The sequence below is a fragment of the Macaca mulatta genome, chromosome 4 (genome assembly GCF_049350105.2).
Source record: "Macaca mulatta isolate MMU2019108-1 chromosome 4, T2T-MMU8v2.0, whole genome shotgun sequence".
NCBI classification, from domain to species: Eukaryota; Metazoa; Chordata; class Mammalia; order Primates; family Cercopithecidae; genus Macaca; species Macaca mulatta.
The window spans coordinates 138,757,762-138,771,979 of record NC_133409.1 but is presented as its reverse complement, the minus strand read 5'-3'; the positions used below and the strand labels follow the sequence as shown (position 1 = coordinate 138,771,979).

Sequence of the window (14,218 nt, the reverse complement as noted above, 5' to 3'; positions counted from 1 at the left end):
CATTAAGATATTAGACAGACTAGCAAGACGCCCTACAAGAAATGAAGCAGAGACCTGCATGGAAGGCTCCATTATGTCCACCTCAATCCGCTTCTTCAAAATGGACTTCTTGGGCATCACAGATACTTCTTCAGGCCGATGCAAAGAATATCCTGGCTCCGATGCTGTTAGGACACCTGACAATCCAGGGATGGAACAGCCAGTACCACCACCATCAACTCCAACCAGCTCCTGACTCAAGCTCCTACTTCGCTCCTCCTCTTCCTCTCGCTTTCGTCTGGCAAGATCCAGTTCTCGAAACTCAGGGTCGAGAAACCTAGGACTTGGGCTTCGTCTACGCTGTCGATAGTTGCGAGTTCCTGATGTAAAATTTGGGTGATCCCCTCCCATGCTGTTTATCTTCACTGTGTCATCATAACGGGGTCTTTTGGCCTCCCGGTTCCTTTCTTCAGATCGTATAGAGTAGCCTTTGAGTTTTTCTCGATTCCGTTCTGTTCCCCGCAAAAGCTCATCATGACAACTGATATGGGGACTATAATCAGATCGATGCAGGAAAGTTTCTTTTGTTCGGTAGTCCTCATCCAGTTGTCCCAAGAAGGGACTGAGAGGCCCTTCCTCCTGGGAAATATATCGCTCAAGACCCCGAGAGCACTGGGAGCTTCGAGTGAAGACAGAATCATCAGTCAGGTCATCCCTGAGGAAAAAGAGAAGCATCATTGAACAAATGGACTTTGTCAAGGGGGCTATAAAATGCTTAAGGCAAAAGCCTATTATCATGAAGTCCAAGAACATTTCCTCTCCCTTTCCCTGGGGTGCAAGCAGCTTTGGCCTCTAACCAAGAGTTAACATTACCAATATATCTAGACAGAGTTCTTGGGTAGTATCTTTGACTAGACTTGGGGCATGCAAAGTATCATGCAAGTTACACAACTCCACACAAGCTAAATTCTAGCTCTTTGCTACTGAAAGTGTAGTGCGGACCAAAGAGCATTAGCATTACCTGGGAACTATTTAGAAATACAGCTTCTCAAAGCTCCACCCCAAGCAGATCTGAACTAAAACATGCATTTTAACAAGATCTCAAGGTGATTTTTTTGTACTTTAAAGTCTGAGAAACACCAGTCCAGATCAATGGGATTTTTTTTATTTTGTTTTGTTTTGTTTTGAGACAGAGTCTTGCTCTGTCACCCAGGCTGGAGTGCAGTGGCACAATCTCGGCTCACTGCAAGCTCCGCCTCCTGGGTTCACACCATTCTCCTGCCTCAGCCTCCTGAGTAGCTGGGACTATACGCACCCACTACCACACCAGGTTAATTTTTTTTTTTTTTTTTAAGTAGAGATGGGGTTCCACCATGTTAGCCAGGATGGTCTTGATCTTTTGACCTCATGATCCGCCCGCCTTGGCCTCCCAAAAGTGCTGGGATTACAGGCGTGAGCAACCACACCCAGTCTGTTTTGTTCTGTTTTTTTTTTTAAGACAGAGTCTCACTCTGTCGCCCAGGCTGGAGTGCAGTGGCGTGATCTTGGCTCCCTGCAACCTCCACCTCCCTGGTCCAAGCGATTCTTGTGCCTCAGCCTCCTAAGTAGCTGGGATTACAGGTGTGCACTACCACGCTGGCTGATTTTTTTGCATTTTTTTAAGTAGAGATGGGGTTTCACATGTTGGCCAGGCTGGTCTCGAACTCCTGACCTCAGGTGATCCGCCCGCCTCAGCCTCCCAAAGTGCTGGGATTACAGGTGTAAGCCTCTGCACGTGGCTCAGATCAATGGTTTTAAAGCTGTGTTCCAGAGGTTCTAAAGAGTGCTCAGGAGCTACCAAAAGAAAGGAGGTACTAGAAAAGCAAAACCAGCAGGGCTCTGGACCTTCTACCCCAGTTAAATCATACTATATCCAACTTTAAGTCTGTATATTAAGGTTCTAACAATTCAATTGGAAAAAAAGTTTCACTATAGGGTAACTTTTTAAAAAAATGATTATTCTAATTAGCATGATTTTCTCATAAGTTTTAGAAGGTTCTCCAATGCTTTGCCTCGATGGTTCACATATTAAAAACCAAAAAACTCTCTCACAGCCTGTTCTGTCACCCTCTTTGCCTTCTCTGGATATCTACAAAAACTCTGCTATTCTCGGGCTTAGAAACGAGAAAGTGATGGTTTGGTTCACCTTATATTTTTATTTCATTAAATACAAATGTCTCAGACCTTTGTGGCATGAGGTAAAAATCTAGGATGGGACATCTATTCTTTCAGCTGAGAACTCTATACCACACCCAATAGTCCTAACCTTCTCGGGGGCTATGGCTATGACACAAAACGAAAGTTTCTGATTTAAATCATAGACAGAAATAAAGATCCTCTAGCACTTTATGTATGAAATTTCTAAATAATCTGAATAAAAAATAAAAGTTCTTACATGTCACTCACATTCCAGAGTGAATTATCATCTAGAGGATGGTAACTATTAGTGTTTTCTGCAGTTTCTAGTAGCTACTTTTGTTTTTTGTGAGTTTCTAGAAATGACTTTTCCTAGTTTTTTTAGTAGTTGCTTTCCTATCTCTGAGACTATGCCAGCAGAACCTCAAAACGTTGCCTTTTCTTATTCACCAGCCTGCCTTTGTTCAAAGTTGTAGACCTAGGAATAAATTCATGAAAGGTTATCAAGGACAAACTTTATTTACCTTCTCTAACAAGAATGCCACTTGTGGGAATCCAGGTTTCTGTTACCCACCTTCTTCCCAAGAATTTGGGAAATGTTGAAGTTTCAATGTAGTATGAAATAGGAATAAATGGGAATAAACCAAGGATGATTTCTGAAATCAAACTGGGGTAAAAATTTTTCTCTATAGGTCTGTCAGCCATAAACACACCCATTTCCAGAGAGGAATATTCATGAGTTGAGTCACTCCATTGTCAAAACACCATTTACCACACAAGAAGTCTCTGATCATATTAGTATAGGGAGAGAAAACATAAGCTCGATGAGGAGTGGCAAGTTCATTCACACTCCGACATTCAGCTCCCCACTAGAACTATTACACGTCACCATGAAATGGCATACTAGCCCAAGATCTAATCCAGTACTATCAAGAAGCTATAAATGAGATGGCTCTCAAAAAGCCTCAGTCCAGACTTGGAATCTCCAGTAGAATGAGACAGAAAAAAGGCATAAAAACAGTTTTCTTTTTTTTTTTTTTGAGACGGAGTCTCAGCTCTGTCGCCCAGGCTGGAGCGCAGTGGCCCGATCTCAGCTCACTGCAAGCTCCGCCTCCCGGGTTTATGCCATTCTCCTGCCTCAGCCTCCCGAGTAGCTGGGACTACAGGCACCCGCCACCTTGCCCAGCTAGGTTTTTTTTTTTTTTATTTTTTAGTGGAGACGGGGTTTCACCATGTTAGCCAGGATGGTCTCGAGCTCCTGACCTCATGATCCGCCCGTCTCAGCCTCCCAAAGTGCTGGGATTACAGGCTTGAGCCACCGTGCCTGGCCTGCATAAAAACAGTTTTCTTAATAAAGCTATCACATATGTGTAGGCATAAATCAGGTTGCTTATTAGAAGCTCATGTCCTCCTTCCCCAGAACTCCAAAAGGATATGAGAAGAGAACTGGCTGTAGTAAGAGTGAGCCCTAAAAAGAGTACAATCTCCTATACTCTGAAAGAGTCCAATGATGGACACTCCCTGAAAGCCTTGGTTAAGAGTTCAACTGTTATCTAAAATAAGGTCTATCTATTTAAAAAACTGATTGCTGGAGTTGGGTAATGAGGACATGGGGGTTCACTATACTATTCTACATTTTTATGTTTACAAATCTCTGTTAAACAAGTTTTTAAAAAATGTATATATGTCCATATAAAAACTTTTATACCGATGTTCAGAGCAGCATTAATCATAATTGCCGAAAGTGAAAAGAATCCAAATGTTATCCATTCATTCACCACTGATGAATGGATAAACAAAACGTGGTATACCCATACAATAAAATATTATCAGCAATAAAAAGGAATGCTACAAACACGGATGAACCTTAAAAAAAATATGCTAAGTGAAAGAAGCCAGTCACAAAAGACCACATATTATATGATTCTATTTATATGAAATGTCCAGAATACGCAAATCTATAGAGACAGAAAGTACATTAGTGATTGCCCACGGCTGGGGGTAGGGCGGAGGGAGTAATGGCTGAAGGCACAGAGCTTCTTTCTGGTATAATAAAAATGTTCTAAAATTTATTGTAGTGAGGGATGCACAACTCTGAATATACCAAAAATCACTGTACACTTTAAATGGGTGAATTACATAGTATACAAATTACATCTCAATAAAGCTGTTAAAAAATGTATATATATTTTAAAAGGTCCTTCAGAGCCTAAACTCTGTATTCTTTTCTGTTGATGAGCCCCAAAAATGCCCCAAGAAAGCTGTTTGCTTCTATTCCCTAAAGTAAATCAGAGGGGAAAAAAATCCTACTCCTTCAATCTATCAGAATAAGGAGAAGGAATTAGGAGATAAGCTGGGCACAGTGGCTCACACCTGTAATCTTAGCACTTCAAGAGGCCAAGGCAGGAGAATTGCTTGAGGTCAGGAGACTAGCCTGGACAACATAGATAGACCCTCAATTTCTAAAAATTTATTTTTTAATTCACCAGGTATGGCAATGTAGCCCACAGTCCTAGCTACTCTGAAGACTGAGCTGGGAGGACCACTTGAGCCCAGGAGTTTGAGGTTACAGAGAACTATGATCACGCCACTGCACTCCAGGCTGGGCAACAGAGCGAGACATTGTCTTTTAAAAAGATAATGTGTTTTTTGTTTTTTTTTTTTTTTGAGACGGAGTCTCGCTCCGTCGCCCAGGCTGGAGTGCAGTGGCCAGATCTCAGCTCACTGCAAGCTCCACCTCCCGGGTTCACGCCATTCTCCTGCCTCAGCCTCCCGAGTAGCTGGGACTACAGGCGTCCGCCACATCGCCCGGCTAGTTTTTTTTTTTGTATTTTTTAGTAGAGACGGGGTTTCACCGTGTTAGCCAGGATGGTCTCGATCTCCTGACCTCGTGATCCACCCGTCTCGGCCTTCCAAAGTGCTGGGATTACAGGCTTGAGCCACCGCGCCCGGCCTGATTTTTAAAAAATAAACAGCTCCATGAATGGAACATTAAATGTGCAAATTACTTTGATGAACAGGAGAAATCAACCTCACATCCACAGGTCTTTAGAAGCCAAGCGTTTCAGAATTTTTCACATTACCTGTTCATGTTCCCTTTTGAGAAGAATTACAGTCCTACATATAGGGCTGCTAAGGTGAAGACACTAAAACCCAACTTCGCTACCATCCAAACCTGATATAAAACTTAACAGATTCAATAAAGGAAGAGAAAGAATACTAGAGTCTCAGAAAAAAAACAAATAAATAAACATCTGGCCAGGCATGGTGGTTCACACCTGCAATCCCATCACTTTGGGAGGCTGAGGCAGGAAGATCACTTGAGCTCAGGAGTTTGAAACCAACCTGGGCAACACAGTGAGAACCCATCTCTACAAAAATAAAAAAAATTAGCTGGGCATTGGGTGGTGTGTGCCTGTATTCCTAGCTACTTGGGAGGCTGAGGCAGGAGAATCACTCGAACCCAGGAGTTAGAGGCTACACTAAGCTATGATCGTGTCACTGCACTCCAGCCTGGGTGACAGAGTGAGACCCTGTCTCTTAAAAATAAATTTAAAAGCGGTCGGGCACAGTGGCTCACACCTGTAATCCCAGCACTTTGGGAGGCCGAGGTCGGTGGATCACGAAGTCAGCAGATCACAAAGTCAGGAGTTCGAGAACAGCCTGGCCAACACAGTGAAACCGCATCTCTACTAAAAATACAAAAAAATTAGCCGGGTGTGGTGGCCCGCACCTGTAATCCCAGCTACTCAGGAGGCTGAGGCAGGAGAATTGCTAGAACCTGGGAGGCGGAGGCTGCAGTGAGCTGAGATTGCACCATTGCACTCCAGCCGGGCAACAGTGCAAGACTCTGTCTCAAAAAAAAATTAATAAATAACTTTTAAAAAACTAAACATCTACATACACTTTCTTTTTCTTTTTTGAGACAGAGTCTTGCTCTGTGCAGTGGTGCAATCTGGGCTCACTGCAAACTCTGCCTCCCAGGTTCAAGCTTCTCCTGCCTCAGCCTCTGGAGTAGCTAGGAGTACAGGTATGCACCACCACTGGGTAATTTTTGTATTTTTGGTAAAGATAGGGTCTCACCATGTTGGCCAGGCTGGTCTTGAACTCCTGACTTCAAGTGATTAGCCCACCTCAACCTCCTAAAGTGCTGGGATTACAGGTGAGAGCCACTGTGCCAGGCCTAAACATCTACATACAAAGGATATAAATGGCCTGTATCATTGGTTGAAGACTAGACTCACTGTCAGGAGACATCCTGAGTATGCCAATGGTCCTGTGGCCTGGTTTTAATGGACAGTAATTATCCACACAAACCATACTGAACAAAAAGGAAAGAAGAGAAATGTGTAGGGGGCAACAGTATTTTTTAAATGGCCTTGTATCTCTGTTTAGAACCTCAATCTCACTTTCTCTAAAGTAGACCCGTGTCTCTGAAACACGATTCTAGAAAGAATACTGCCACCCCAAACTCCCTAAGAGGAAAAATTTTAATTTCTGTAATTTAAAAATACAATTAGTTATCTGAAGCACACGTGCATAACAAAGTTTATGCAAAGGGGAAGTGACGTACTAGGCCTAAGAAGAGGAACTGCTGAAACTAACTCAAAACCTCAGCAAAGAATGAAGACAATCATACTACGTACCACCTACCCAGACTACCTACTCAATCATTTCCCAAAACAGAAGCAGCCAGAAGGGCAAGGGCTACTGCCCCAATTAAGTAATACAGTCACATATCTTGAGGCCCTTTAGAAGCTTCAATGTTATATGACATAAAACTATTCTGCCTTGCTTCTTCTATGAGAAAACACCAAATGGCGGATGATGTCAGTGGGAGGGGTGGGGTGGGGGCAGAGGCCCCAGGGCCCTGGGATGGGGAACCGCGGTGGCTTCCCCAGAGGGGCCGGGGTTGCAGCCGTGGATGGGGCTGAGGCCGCGGAGCTCATGAAGGCAAGGCCAAGGATAAGGAGTGGATGCCTGTCACCAAGCTGAGCTGCTTGGTCAAGGACATAAAGATCAAGTCCCTGGAGAACTATCTCTTCTTCCTGCCCATCAAGGAATCTGAGATCACTGACTTTTTCCTGGGGGCCTCTCTCAAGGATGAGGTGTTGAAGATTATGCCAGTGCAGAAGCAGACCAACACTGGCCAGTGCACCAGGTTCAAGGCATTTATTGCCATCAGGGACTACAATGGCCACATCGGTCTGGGTGTTAAGTGCTCCAAGGAGGTGGCCACTGCCATACGTGGGGCCATCATCCTGGCCAAGCTCTTCATTCTCCCTATGCACAGAGGCTACTGGGGGAACAAGATCCACAAGCCCCACATTGTCCCTTGCAAGGTGACAGGCCGCTGCGGCTCTGTGTTGGTGCGCCTCATCCCTGCGCCCAAGGGCACTGGCATTGTCTCAGCCCGTGTCCAAGAAGCTGCTCATGACAGCTGGTATCGATGACTGCTACACCTCAGCCAGGGGCTGCACTGCCACGCTGGGTGGCTTTGCCAAGGCCACCTTTGATGCCATCTCTAAGACCTACAGCTACCTGACACTCGACCTCTGGAAAGAGACTGGATTCACCAAGTCTCCCTATCAGGAATTCACTGACCACCTCATCAAGACACACACCAGAGTCTCTGTGCAGAGGACCCAGGCTCCAGCTGTGGCTACAACATAGGGTTTTTATATAAGAAATATAAAGTGAATTAAGCCTGGAAAAAAAAAAAAAAAAAGACTGTTCTGCCTTGCTTCACTGCATCCACAGCCAATGGAACTTTGAAGTACTACCAACGGCAAAACTGGTCCTCAGACTTCCTGCCCAGCTCTCCCCCACCCACCTAGATATGCTCTGTGCAACACTGCAAGTGACAGTCTCAGTTTGAAACTACATCACATTGATTTATTGCTACTGCTACTCATTTGTCAAAACTCCCAACGTGCTGGGCAGAGACCATAACAGTCAAGGTCTCAGCTCTGAGAAAGAGTGCTTTCCTGGACTTCCATCCACACTTTGATTTTTGTGAGCTGAAAAACACCTGACATGATTATTTACATTCTATATATGGTTAAGTTCCTAGCACCTGAGGTCTATATCCAACTCTCTTGGGTGTATCTACCCTTCCTCAGCACTCAATAGTTGTAAAATGATAACTGAACTTAAACATTTTTGAAGGTCTCTAGCTTTTTGTTAATACTTTATCTACTTCACATCACATACACACATATATTAGACATGAACTTATCTAAACCCTTTCTGAATCTATGTTTCAGCCTGGATAAGCTAAAAAATAACACCATTTTAAAAAGACTTCCCATTTTGTCCAGAACTTTTCTTTGGAAAGGGACCTCTCATAGTTTCACTGTTTTTGAATCTATACCATCTCAACTGTTCTTGGTTTGGAGGACTCTGATTATGTCCCCTCAGCCTCTTCTTTCTAATCAGACTAGGATGACCTTTTTAAAGTCTTTTTTTCTATACAATTTATTCAGCAACAGAGTCTATGCATCATTATACTCTTCCCACTTAGAAATTCTATCCCAACATTATATTTTGTACTGGACACGTGGCATAGGAAATAACTTTAGAGCTGGCACCATCCTTTCAAATATATCATTCAGAAAACAGCAACATTTCTGCCTTCAAGTACTAGTATAGTATGCCCTGCCTTAGGTGATGCCTACCTGTCCACGTCTTCCAGATTATCCACTGGTGACCCCAGCCGATCACTAAGCCGTCGCCGTTCTGGTGTGCTAACACAGAAGTGGTCATTGCCAACAGTGATCCTTAAGCTCTTTTCCAAAGAGTCAGAACGCAGACCAGGAGAGCGTCTCTACAAAAGTAAAAGATAATATGGTTAGTCAATAGGGTCAACATCCCTGTATCCAAAAACATTCTCCTCCCTAGTTACAAAGTTAGCCAGGCATGGTGGCTCATGCCTGTAAACCCAACACTTAGGGAGGCTGAGATGTATAGGCCCAAGCAAGAATGTGACACCAGTCTGGGCAACACAGACTCCATCTCAATTTAAAAAGTTTAAAATTAGCCAGGTGTGGGGTGCACACCACACCCGTGGTCCCAACTACTAAGGTGGCTGAGGTGGGAGGATAGCTTAAGCTTGGGAGGTCAGGGCTGCAGTGAGCCATGACTGCACCACTGTACTCCAGCCTGAGCAATGAGTAGGACCTTGTCTCAAAAACAAAAACCAAAAAACCATCCTGCAAAGTTGGGGTTCAACAAGGTGAGAAATGGTTATGGTATGACACTATTCCAAAAATAAAGCACTTTCTAAAAATTATCATTTTCTTAGAGATATAAGCCCATACCTCTAACTCTCCTAAACAGCGACCTCTCATTCTACTGGGCATGGGAAAAGAGAAGTGAATGAAGTCCCTGCTCTCAGAACCTACATGTTTCTAGTGAAGGAGGTAAGCCAAAAAGTTTAAAAAAAAAAATAGTACTTCTGGTAAGTGCTATAAAGTCATTAAAATATGATATCATGAAAGGAGTTACTTCAGATAGGATGGTTAGAAAAGGTTTTTCTCGGCCGGGCGCGGTGGCTCAAGCCTGTAATCCCAGTACTTTGGGAGGCCGAGGCGGGTGGATCACGAAGTCAGGAGATCGAGACCATCCTGGCTAACATGGTGAAACCCCGTCTCTACTAAAAATACAAAAAACTAGCCGGGCGTGGTGGCGGGCGCCTGTAGTCCCAGCTACTCGGAGGCTGAGACAGGAGAATGGCGTAAACCCGGGAGGCGGAGCTTGCAGTGAGCCGAGATCGCGCCACTGCACTCCAGCCTGGGTGACACAGCGAGACTCCGTCTCAAAAAAAAAAAAAAAAAAAGAAAAGGTTTTTCTCAGGTGATAACCTGAGGCCTGAATGATGACATATAGCCTTGCAAAGAACAGGTAGAAGGATGTTTCAGGCAAAGGAAAGAACCACCTCAGTATTGAGCTTGGTGTATTTTAAGTAACAGAAAAGCGGCCAGTGTGGCTGCAGCAAAGTGACAGAAGAGGAAAAGATAGGCAGAAACCACGGTTGGGAAATTTGGATTTTATCCTTAGTGCAATTAAGTTACAGGAGGGTTTTACACAGGATAGTGATATCATCTGACTACATTTCTCCTCCAGATGCTTGCACAGCACACCCTCACCTCCTTCAGATCTTTATTCAAAAATCACCTTCCCAGAAGGCTTTCCCTGACTACTCTATCAAAAATTTTACCTCCCCGGGCCAGGCATGGTAGCTCATGCCTGTAATCCCAACATTTTGGGAGGCTGAGGCAGGAGAATCACTTGAAGTCAGGAGTTTGAGACCAGCCTGGGCAACACAGTGAAATCCCTCCCCACACCAAAAAATTATTTAAAAATGAAATCAGCTGGGATGTGGTACACGCCTGTAGTCCCAGCTACTCAGGAGGCTGAGGCGAGAGGATCGCTTGAGTGTGGGAGTATGAGACTGCACTGAGGTATGATCACACCACTACACTCCAGCATGGGTGACAGAGCAAGACTCTGTTCACACTCACACACATACACAAACTGTAACTCCCTTCTCTGCTTTTAGTACTTCTTTTTTTCCTTTTTTTGAGATGGAGTCTCGCTCTGTCGCCCTCAGTCTGGAGTGCAGTGGCGGGATCTCAGCTCACTGTAAGCTCCACCTCCTGGGTTCATGCCATTCTCCTGCCTCAGGCTCCAGAGTAGCTGGGACTACAGATGCCCGCCACACACCCGGCTAATTTTTGTATTTTTAGTAGAGACGGGGTTTCACCGTGTTAGCCAGGATGGTCTCGATCTCCTGACCTCGTGATCCGCCGGCCTCGGTCTCCCGAAGTCCTGGGATTACAGGCTTGAGCCACGGTGCCCGGACCTATTTTAGTACTTCTTAGTCCTTCTTAGTACTTAAATACATTTAACATACCATGGCGTTTCTAACTTCATCTTATTATGCAACTCTCCCTGCTAGAATATTAACTCTATAAGGATAAGAGTTTTTGCCTGGTTTGTGCTTTGTTGTACCCCAGGGCAGTCCAGAACAGTGCCTAATGCAAAGTAGATGCTCAATAAATACACGTCAATGTATAAAGTGAGGGCTTAAAAATCATTTTGATTTCTGGGTACCCTCCAGAATAAACTGGAGGGTAGCAAGAGCAGAGCATAAAGGAGCCAAATACAACAATCCATGCAAGAGGTAATAGGGCTTAGACCAGAGTGATGGCAGGAGGAGGGCAGTTTTGGGGATGTATTCTAGAGGTAAGGCTAATGGGTTAGACAGATGAGGTAATCTGACAAATTAGATGTGGGAACAAGGGAGATAATGACTGTTTCTGATGTAAGCAATGGATGATGCTATTTACTCAGACAGAAAAGACCAGAGCAAATACACTGTGCATTGGAGAAGAAAAGGAGGCTGTGGAAACAAGCATTCTGTTCTTGCTTCCTCTGTAGTGACTGCCACTGCTCAACTGATTATCTTAACATAGTGACAAAACAATTTACCCTTGACCAAAGTACTCACAGTACTTACATACATGTTAGAGAGCCACTCAAAAAAGCAGAACTTTGTTACTAAGTTGAAAAAAAGAGGCCGGGCATGGTGGCGGGCACCTGTAATCCCAACTACTTGGGAGGCTGAGGTGGGAGAACTGATTGAACCCGGGAGGTGGAGGTTACAGTGAGCTGAGATCGCGCCACTGCACTCCAGCCTGGGCAACAGAGTGAGATTCTTTCTCAAATAATAATAAAAAGATTGAAGAACTAAAAATAAAACAAAGTCCCAAACACCAGACTCCACCTAGGGGATCTCTTGGGGTGGTGGTTATGGCTAAAGGTCAACACTATTTCTAAAACTAAACTTAATCTCATGCTCCGTTCCTCTAGCAGTGAAACATAGCGGTTCAAATCACGGGATTGGGGAACCAGGCGGATCTGAGTTGAATCACAGCTCCACCACTTAGCCGTGTCACCTTAGTCGAGTTACTTGAATCTCTCTGGGTTGGTTCCTCGGCTGTACAACAAGGAATAATATTAACGGCCTCACTTCAAAGAGTTGTGAGGGTTAAAAGAATGTGTAAAGTGAAAGGCTAGGCATAATTCCTGGCACAGAACTTGATTAAGAGTTAGTGGCTATGGCAATGACTGTGGTCCTGCACACTCCATTCCCAAGAAGCAGCTCCAATTCATTTAAGCTAACAGTTTACACTCTAGACGTAAAGCCTGATAGGGTTCAAGTGTCCCTAACTCGCCACAAAAACTGACATTTCGGCTTTTTTTCCTTAAGATCCAGGGAGGCAGCTCAGGTGTAAGGGGATGAAAACTACGGAATGAAAACCCTCGGATGAAAACCCGAGGACACTTCAACTCTACAAAAAGTACCAAGGCACACGGTTTGGACGAAATGCCCCTCGCCTTGGCAAACTTTCCACACCTCACCCGGCGTGAGAGAAACAGCCTATTCCTAAGGAACGGAGAGCGCACTCCCGACCAGGCGCCCGTGCGCTCCCGAGTCCGTTATTGTGTCAACGCTGCCGGGTCTGACAGAAGCCTCCAGGCTCGGCATCCCCGAGGGAGTTGGCCGGAGGCTTCGTGCTTAGGACCCTGGTCTGGAGGCCCCGGGCGTTTCTGGAAACGGGAATTCCGGGCGAGGGGGCTGGGAGATGGAGGGAGTCCTGGACGAGGGGTGGGATTACCCGGCTGCCGCTGTCGCCTGGATGGTCTCCGCGGCCGTCCCGGGCATAGTCGGCGCGGGACTCCCCTCGGCTGCTGCCTCTGAAGCCGGCCGGGCCCGGCGGGAAGAGTCGTCGGCCCCGCGGTGGCGACGGGGAGCCGCGACGGGCCCGAGGCGGGGACGGGGAGACGCGACGACCCCGTGGCGGGGACGGCGAGGCGCGGCGGCCGCGGTGCCCTGAGGGCGAGCGGGGTCGGCGAGCCGGGGTCCGCGACGAGGAGCCGGAGGGCGGAGGCGGCGGTGAGCTGCGGCGAGCCGGGCCTGAAGAGGAGCCAGAGCTGCGGCCGCTGCGCGGGCCGCCCCCGCCGTCGTCTTTAGGCCGGTGGGAAGAGACGGAGGAGCGAGCGCTGCTGCGGTACATGGTTCTCGCAGCGGCGGCCACGGCGACAGCTCTGACCCGGGGGCGCCCTAGACACAGGCCCTGAGCGCGCCGCCGGAGCTGCAGCCGCCGCCACCGCGGCCGCTGCGCGCTGCCTCAGCCGCGGGAGCAGCCCCCTCCCCTCGGCCCCGCGTCGCCCCGGGGGCCTGGCCGAGCGCGCCCCCGCGGCTGGCGGTTGGAGGGCGCGAGCACGCGTCCGACACACCCCCCCCGCCTCCGGGGTTCCCCGCTCCTCCACTCAGGGAGCGGCCGCAGGAACCAAGAAAAGTAGGGAGGAGCACAGACGCCGGTGCGAGGCTGGGCGAGGGGAGGGGAAGCGAAGCGCGCGCCCTGAGCTCTGCACGCCCCGCCTCCGAATCCTCAAGATGGCGGCCGCTGAGCCACCCACTTCCCCTCCCCCGGAGGCCACGTGACCCCCGGGGCCTCCGCGCGGGGTGGGTGGGGCGGAAGGGAGGGTTTCCCTGGAGAGGAACCTGGCTTTCCGGGATGGTCCAGGCCTCGGGACTTAGGGGATTGGAGACTGTGTGGAGGTGTTCGCTCTTTCCTGTTGCCCCTCAAGCCTCTTAATTTAGGGATGGACACGAAATGGTTGAAAACCATTGGTGAGAATATAAGCGGGCCTGAAAACGTTAGCTGTGTCGGAGGTTACGGACCCGGCTGGAGCGCCCACCCAAGTCCTGTCCCCCCTGCGGAAGCAGCACGACGCACATTAGTTTACTTTCCAGTTTGCCTAATTTCTGGAGGTTGAAATTGAGGACGGAAAGGTACAAGGTGGAGGTGGTGGACGAGAATCAAACCCAAAATAGACTTTGTCAAGCCTCTGAGCCCAAGCTAAGCCATCATAGCCCCTGTGAGCTGCACGTATACATCCAGATGGCCTGAGGCAACTGAAGATCCACAAAAGAAGTGAAAATAGCCTTAACTGATGACATTCCACTATTATGATTTGCTCCTGCCCCACCCTG

General features: G+C 47.0%; 1 protein-coding gene across 1 annotated transcript in view; it reads right to left on the bottom strand.

Annotated features, from left to right (window-relative positions):
* The window catches only part of ZNF318 (zinc finger protein 318), a 34,876-nt gene extending 21,519 nt beyond the window's left edge, over positions 1 to 13,357 (bottom strand). Inside the window, exons 1-3 of the mRNA XM_015136420.3 lie at positions 12,837 to 13,357; positions 8,832 to 8,980; positions 55 to 694 (exon numbers count right to left, since the gene is read on the bottom strand). Of these exons, the coding sequence (XP_014991906.2) occupies positions 55 to 694; positions 8,832 to 8,980; positions 12,837 to 13,235 (1,188 nt within the window). The 5' untranslated portion in view covers positions 13,236 to 13,357. The remainder of the gene's footprint in view (positions 1 to 54; positions 695 to 8,831; positions 8,981 to 12,836) is intronic.
* Positions 13,358 to 14,218: the final 861 nt, after the last annotated feature.